The following is an 8683-nucleotide window of genomic DNA, read 5'->3' on the forward strand; positions in this document are numbered from 1 at the left end:
TTTATTGTTTTAACCAGGAATGTTAAAACTAAAATTTTTAGAAGTGCTTCCAAATATTCTTAACTGCTAATATTTTTCATTTTGGTTAACACTGTGCATCTTTAGTTGTTATTTGCATACACTTTTAACTGTTATCTGCATGCATTTTTACCGTAACGATTTTTTAAAGTGTCCATGCTCCAAGTTTTTAGTGGAGTCCGAGTTGCTCATTTCCTTTTGTTACTTTGTATGTATAATTTTAGTTACTTTATGTTCTTTGTTGTGTGTGTCTGTTTTCCATGTCTGTCCCTGGATTACATTCTTTTGATTACCGCTATAACTTTGGTTCCCTTGATTACTCTTTTAAATAAATGCTTATTATGATTAAAGTTTATATCTTTGAACTGCGTTTTTTTACATGACTCTACTCCATATTTTAATAATTTTATTTTGTCAATATTTTAGATTTTGATAAATGTGAAATATCTATTTAATCATGTATTTGATTTGTTAATGTTGAGCTTGTTAATTTCGTTTTTCTTATAAATTTTCCATTAAATGCTGAGATGAACAGCATGAAACATATAATAAAACGGGTTAAGTAAAGCTTTTACAAACTAAGAACCCGCTTAGTTCTTTCGTTTTCGTTTATTAGAAGGGGAAAACATATACAGATATTATCAACATAATATAGGACATGGAACAAGAGACTCGTATGCATTTGGTCAATGAAAGTCGATGGAAGAGATAACTTATTTTAAACAAAAACAATTATGACAAACGCATTGACGTTTCACAACTAAAACATATCATGCGTTATTCTTAGCTGTTTGTATGCTCAAATGTGTCATGATTTTTCAGAATCATGTGTTAGTTGTATATATACTATGTTTATTGGTGATTATTCACTTTTCCCTTATATAGAGACATACTCTATTTAGCATTTACAGTCAACAGAATGTGATGATTAGGTTGCAGACTGAATTTGCACAAAAATAATCAAAAATGCATCAAGGACTATGATTTCTATCCCTTCATTACTACTATTTCCAACTTATTTGAAATCCTTACCCAAAACATTATACATTGTAGTTACTCCAATAAATCAGCTACATCTAGATACAAATATGTAGTACTTGGTTGAGATTTCTCACACTTTGTAAAAATCTATAAAAAATCATCTTCAACTTTACCAAGGATGTCGAAATGCTGAATTTTTTTGACAACATATCTGTCCAATGTGGTGGAGGCGTTTTTCAACAATTGGCATTCCGATGGGAACAAATTGTGTTCCCTAAACATACATATTTCTTCACTCTAATTAAGCTGACTTTATAGCTTATCTGATCCAAAAAAGGAACATCGGTCCAAGCTCCTAGTCATTTACCTTTGTTACTTTGTATGTATTATTTTGGTTATTTTACGTTCTTTTGGTGTGCGTCTGTTTTCCATATGTGGTCTTTGTCCCTTGATTTTATTTTTTCGATTTCCGCCAGAATATTGGTTCCCTTGATTACTCTTTAGCCAGATCATTTGATCTAAGTATGGAAGTATCCACTATATAGATGACGCATTGTCTTTAACAATCCTATTTTCGGGGATAGGTGGGCAGAAGACATTAGAGACATTATAGTCAAAGTCATATTTTGACCTACACTTTGGTGGAAAAGGACACTTCATGACCAAACTATACCACACACGCGATGATTTTCATTCCACATTGTCAACTTTCTTTCATCTGTTGCGAAATCCAAGCAGCACATGCTTTTGGAGTTTTCATATCACAACTCATTTGTTATGTCAGAGATTGCCGTAACTACGCAGAATTTTTATCTTTCGTTCACTCTAGACGTGACATCTAATGAGCAACTCTATGGATGTTTCTAGGATAGCCCAGTACGCTTACTTTCCTGGTGCACCTGGTCCATGCTCCCAGTGTTAGTGAGGTGTGGGTTGCTCATTTGTTTTGTTGTGTATTTTTGTTTTGCCTGTCTATTCTTTTTCCTTAAAATATATTTCTTTGTTTTATTTCCGCTCGTATTTTGATTTCCTTGATAACTCTTACCATGTATAATTCTGTAAGCCATTCTCCTCCGCTGATCTAATTACAGCTTCCTGGCTTATCAGGTATCTATCTGCTAACCGATTCCTCCATAGACTTAATTACTTGTTCACGAATTACCACGTATATTTCATCCAGCGAATCTCCATCTCTTACCTAATAAATGCTTTCCTGATTAACAACGTACCAGTTTATTTTGGCTAATCTATCCAGAATGTGGCTTTTCCACAAGTAAAAAGCGCTGCAAATTTTGGATTCGTGGAACTCTTTGCTATGTTCAGTAATAATTTGCATAAAGAAGCAGAGTTTAGTATTACCAGAGGTGTAAATTTAAGCTTTGTTCAAAGTAGCCTAAGGTGATTAGATGTTAAAATATCATAAATGTTGTCGAAGTAGTACATATATGTGTAGAAGCCTGATTTGACAAGTGTCTGGTTTAGACAAGTTTTCGGATTATTTTGTATTTATCGCTCACGATGGAATTTGGTATGCTTATTATTAATTTTGATTTTGCGATTAACCTTGAACAAAGGAAAATTTGGGAAGACTGACCATAACGAAATCATAATTTAAGGACGGTCCAACATTCTTAAATAATTTTGATAATAAATAAGGCTATGTTTTCTGGTTTATGTGTGATTGTTTTTATTTAATTATCTCGTTAGTTTGTACGTTATATAATACCGTAAAATCTGCCTTAACAAAATCTTGAATAATCCGAAAACTTGTCTAAACCACACCCTTGTCAATTTCCAAGATATCAATATAATACCTTAAGCAAACCGAACATCTGTCTAAACCGAAAGAAATGGAAGTTCAAAAGGAGTCCCGTTTATACAAAACAGGTCTAACTGTAATAGTAGGCTCACGAATAGTTTTAGCTGCTGAAATCAAACTACATTTCATCAACATTATCCAAATATTATTTAAAGGAATCGACTGTAAACATTTAATGCAACTTCATCAACAATGATGTGTTTTAAGGAGGTAGACCTAGGTTAAGGGACACAACTCTTAGAAATCATTGGAACGTTTGTATTCAGCATTTTACATCAAACTCATGTAAGCATCAAAGTAACTTAGACTGATTTCATTCTGTTTCAATTTAAAGCTTAGGCTTTGGGGAAATTAATATGTTAAAAACGTATCACTGAGTTACGTCACATACCCTAGATCTACCTCCTTAAACTGATTAGAAGAGATGTAACAATAGTTTTAGTTATAAATAAAGATTAATCAGACCAAGATCATTAAATACTTCAAATGTACTTACACAAGGTAGCTACGCTTCAAAGAAGAAATGATTTAAATGATTTAAACACATTTTTATACAAATCAAATACAAATATTCAGTGAAAAACTTGTCTCTCTTGGCATACCAATCGCTCTGATATAAAATAAAAATGATGAGAAAAAACATTTAACAATTTATTTGAAACGTCACAAATAATATAAAATGTAACAATATTCTTGAATAAAGTTTGAATTAGCCTCGACAACTCATGCAAGCTCAATCTTTGGGAAAGTGCAATTTGGTCATTAAGCACAACCTTTTAAAATAAACACCCAATAATTCTGAGTAGGGGTATAATTCTTTATGAATATTAAAGTCGATGTCACAAGTTTTCTCGAAGTAAAACATCTCCAGATTATTTTTTTCAAAGCTCAGTGCTAATCCCCGCCGATTTAAGCAAACAATTACAATGCGTAGGAGCTTTGCAGATTGAAATCATAATTCGTGATTTTCACACGGTTTGTGAAATAAATTGACAGTGATGAATAAATCTGGAAGTTATTGTCATGTATACATAGGAGATTGCTAAGATCCTGATGTTGCACTTACAGGAGGAAATTTAATAACTAAAACAAGAAGTTTTTAGTGAATAATGATCAAGCAGCTGAGACAATTAACAAAAGGATAATAAAACTTTTTTTAAGCCGTCTCCTATGGACAATACCCAGAAAGCATAGTAATAACAAATCACTAAATCTGTCTTAACCAAACTCTATGGCTTGTTCTTCTTCTTTCATGAGTTTTTGTTTGCTAGACTGAGTATATCTGGTTGACATGCATACAAATACTAGTACACAGACAATAATAAAGGGATCAGATTATCATAAATTATTTCTCATCAGCTAGGTTAAGACATGATTATTGTTTCATAAAGCGCAAGGGTGCAAAAATAACATTCTGATTTGTGCGGGCAATGAACACTGGGGGCTACATTATGCTTTGACAGTTATTCAGGTAAATCCCTAAGTGTTCTGAAAGTTATTAAATTGACACAACACACTAATGCATCTAAGTGCAACAACAACTAGTATCTTATAATAAAGCTAAAAGTCAACGCGTACTAACTTTGAATCTGAGTTAATATATAGAAGGGTCTGAAAAACTCCAAAATATGTTATCATTCTGAGACGTTATATATATAACTACTTGTTATATAACAAAACAATAGTTGTAATAATGAAATGTCTTCTGTTCCTTGAAATAAACAGATTCATCCTGATTTTCAGACTCACGGCATCTAGTTTCTTATTTGATGAAATTAGTTAGTCGCAAATCGTGTGCATATATTCAACCCTTTTGATCTCCGAAATGCTTGCACACAAATTGTCTTGTCTTCCAACATTGCTCATTGTCCCATCTAAACCCCCTACTTTTCCACATTTGAACACAGTCTTGTTGTGCTGTACCGTCGACAGTTTGAGACGGTTTGCCTGTTGCCCAGTCAGAAAAATTTAATGATTTAGGCTCTAAATCCGGTCCATACTGCCATTTGAAGTTTGTGCTGTTTTTACCTTTTCCGCCTATCCAAATATCTTCCCCTAAAAAGTTAAACATATTTAGTTTTAAGAAGTGCTAATTAGATGCGATCGTACGATGAAATAAAACAACAAAAAAGAAACTACAAACAAGCAATGTATTTTAAGGTCAAACTGATACAACTAACCCACTCTACGAACACTCTTTGAAGCTGACCCAGTTACTGAACTTCCTATGAAGGTTTGCGTTATTATATTCCCTTTTATAGCTTTGCCTATGACGCAGTGTGTCCATCATTCATTTTTCATTCTATTTTTTCAAAATTGTAAAAATATGACCCTTCTTTCCATTAGATGTCTATTCATTGTCACCATGATTATAATTCAAATACTAGTTGCAAAAAAATGTAATCCTTTTTATGCCATTTTTATGATTCAAATATTGTTATTACAGATGAGGCGATACATGAAGCGTATATTTCATTTGATTTGAAGACGAGGTCAGGAAAATAGGTTAAGAAAATAATAAAAACATACAAGCAACCGGTATTCCCAAATAATAGGAACACACATTAGGTGTTCCGATAGAGAACTCCTCAACTTTTATTCGTGTTTTAGAAACAACCAAACGTGTTGCTCCTTTCAATTGATAACTAATCTAATAAAAGTTATCTTATAATGCAGTATTTAACCCTTGAACATTTCTCTGAACATGAAAGAGCGATAGAGCGAGGGACAAGAAACCAACGACAACATATGAAACTTACCAAAAACAACGACGTAGACAGGAAAATCACAGACTAAATATATATAACTTACCAATTATTTTGGTAATGATCCATGTATACTCTTCCTGGTTCTGAATATCAGTTAGATGTGAGTTCATACTTAAACACGTTTCCTGCAAAAATTAGAAGAGTATGTTGCTTGATTTTGTACATCTTCTACACAAGATTCGATGTATATTCAAGTTGTGGCTAGTTATATTCTTGATTTTACCGATATAGAACCTCATAACCATGTGCGCATATTTCATACTACAGTTTATTCACAATAAAGAGAGACTTATTGAAAATATTTTGACCCTAAGGCTCTTAATCCACAAATTACAATTAAAAACATTTTTTAAAGTTATTTTTAACAAATGTACAGACGCATAAAATATACATACGCATTACGACAGTGCATTAGTTTTAAATGAATACTATAACATTTTGAATTGAAAAACATACTTAAAATCTATATTTAAAAAATTCATGTTTATTTTTTCAAAACGCGAAATTGCAAGGTTAATGGTAAAGGAGAGAATAATTTGATGCAAATCCTCGAGCAGTTTTGTGTGTTTGTACTCCGTGGATAAAATATGTAGTTTTCAGCAGCAATACCTGCGCTTGTTTCCAAGTCGCATTAAATGATGAGAAATAGTAACAGTTCCCATGGTATGCTATCCAAGCATCTGGACGTACTGAGCTGTTCCCTGAAATTTTAAAACAATACAAATTTATTTTTCTAATTTTTGCTCAATTTTCTCTTCTCCTGACTGGTGTGAGATGCAGATATTTTGTTTTTGTTATCGGTATACGATTAATTTGAATGTTCCGATTGTGAAATGAAAGTATTTATGCACATGTTGAAGCTCGTCCTCAGCAAAAATCCGGTGATTGCAGAAATCGTATAATCGTAGAATATTTTAATTATAATTATCAAATTTAATATATGCACAAGTGGTAATTTAATGTGGGAGAGTAATCAATGGATTCAAGGTTAAAGCGGTAATCAAAAGAATGTAATCCAGGGACAAGGGCCAGACATGGAAAACAGACATACACAACAAAGAACATAAAGTAACTAAAATCATACATACAACGTAACAAAAGCAAATGAGCAACTCGGACTCCACTAAAAACTGGGAGCATGGACCAGGTGTACCTGTAGGGTAAGCGTCCTCTGATTTTCTAGAAACACCCGCCGAGTTGCTCAGAAAAAGTCAAGTCCGGGGTAGACAAACGAGGAAAGGAAAACTATGACCCGTTGAATAAATCAGTTTTCATGGTGCTGATTGATACACCATAACGATTCACGAGCTCTTCCTCTTTTACAACTGTTTCCGATGCATTTCTTTTGAAAGTCATGAAGTAATTGCAAAAACCTGAACTACAAACATGCATTAAACTATAACGAATTGTCAAACCAGAATTAAACTATCTCAAAGGTTGTTAAATAATAATAAAAAAAAAAACAATATATAAAGATTGACCTCTGATTGTCATTACAATAAAGATAATTATGTAAATCATTTTTTTTAAATATCGTATGTTCATAATGCTTCCGTTATATATTCATTATTTTCTCCTTATTGCCTCTTATGGCAAAGTTGTTTCGGGTGTCTCTATTTTGCCTCGTATCAATTTATCACATGAAGATTTTGTCATTGAAAAACCTCGCACATTCTCAGCAATTGACATAATTATGCACGATTTAATTATCCGCAATTTCATATTGTTCGATTTTTTACCATTTTTATTTGTGAAACTCGTCGCATTATTTTTATTAGAGAAACCGCATTCAGTTTTGTTTCTTAGTAGTAAATTTCAGACTTTAATATGCTCGTTGGACCTAAAATTTTGAAAATCTGAATTTTACAATCGGTTGGAGTTTTCTTCCAAGAGGTAAAGGTTGTAACTACGCGGTAGGCGTTGAAGTTGTGACACTGCCTTGGGTTCAAGCTCACACGTTTCAAGGTTTTTAGGTACATTCAAATACCCGGCCGGGTTTTACCGATTTATTAGCAAATAATGACGAGCCACCAAAAAGCTCGTGCTAGCCAAACAGTCCTATATCAAGCCGTCGGCAAAAAAGTCTCTAAGGCGTTTATGTTAATTGCTGACTTTAAGACACGAACTTTGGACTTCAATTTGTTTTGTGAGTGAATGGTCCAATTTTACACATCGATTATTTATAGAAAACAGTAACGGTGCATGCAAACCACAAAACGAAAAAAAAAACATTAAAAATGAAAGTGTCTAATGGTCCATATGGACAACAGTTGGAGAAAAACGCAAATAAAAATTACATTCTGTACAGTTCACAAAAGGAAAAAATCCTCATGCTGAACTTCAGCTATAAGGTCGAATTCTTTGTTAATGGAAAACTGCAAATATAGCTAAAAGCGTTTGCAAATAGCCAGCAAAGCTTGTGGCTAAAATGCCCTTCGACCTAATAAATAACCATTACGCATGTGTAAAAGGCATGCAAACAAGCCTATTAGCATGGTCACATAAGCAAATATTTAACAAGGTTAAACATAGATAAATTGACTGACCGATCATTGCCTGAAGTATTTGTTTTTTCAAAAAAGCAATCCTGTTTGTAGTCCGAAAACCAACCTGTTAAAAAAATCATTGAACTCTATTAGTTCATTTATATATTGCCTTCTTACCATTACTGGAAATTATATCATTCAGTCTGTTACTTGCATAATATATGGAAGCCCCTATTAATCCTATGACTGACGAAAAGCCGAAAATGAAACCACAAATATAGCAGCAACATAAATGGCGTTTTCGTATCTGTTTTGTCTTCTTTTCTTTCGCAGTTTCCGATTTAGACTTTGTCATTTTGATTTTATCGATAGGGAAACTTGTGTACCGTATAATAAATAGAGTCTTGTATGTAGTAGATGATGTATTATATATACACGCATATAATTATGACTCAACCCTTTCTCATCGAATGTTGTTCTCCATCCTATTACCATATATAACCTAAAATATTAGCACGTCAATAAAGTGTGTTTCACAAAAATAACTAGGATCAGTGTTTGAAGACTTCCAAACTTACAAACTTACATCCGTTATTGCCAGGTTTGCTTCT

General features: G+C 32.9%; 1 protein-coding gene across 1 annotated transcript; it reads right to left on the reverse strand.

Moving 5' to 3' along the window:
* Positions 1-3456: 3456 nt before the first annotated feature.
* Positions 3457-8482, reverse strand: LOC148616652 (lectin BRA-3-like). The gene is made up of 4 exons (XM_088583846.1): positions 8250-8482; positions 6196-6287; positions 5630-5711; positions 3457-4873 (listed from the first exon to the last, which is right to left on the reverse strand). Exons 1-4 carry the CDS (start codon positions 8425-8427, stop codon positions 4623-4625), a joined length of 603 nt encoding a protein of 200 aa, XP_088439972.1. The 5' UTR covers positions 8428-8482; the 3' UTR covers positions 3457-4622.
* Between the last annotated feature and the right edge of the window lie 201 nt (positions 8483-8683).

The sequence above is a fragment of the Perna viridis genome, chromosome 5, assembly GCF_037379345.1.
Source record: "Perna viridis isolate PV_CMFRI_1.1 ecotype Kerala chromosome 5, ASM3737934v1, whole genome shotgun sequence".
NCBI classification, from domain to species: domain Eukaryota; kingdom Metazoa; phylum Mollusca; class Bivalvia; order Mytilida; family Mytilidae; genus Perna; species Perna viridis.

Coding starts and splice junctions, on each gene's coding strand:
- LOC148616652 (XM_088583846.1), bottom strand. CDS start 8,427: ATGACAAAGTCTAAATCGGAAACTGCGAAAGAAAAGAAGACAAAACAG. Junction 6,288..8,249: donor TGATATAATTTCCAGTAATG/GTAAGAAGGCAA, acceptor TTAAAATTTCAG/GGAACAGCTCAGTACGTCCA. Junction 4,874..5,629: donor GATCATTACCAAAATAATTG/GTAAGTTATATA, acceptor TTAACTTTTTAG/GGGAAGATATTTGGATAGGC.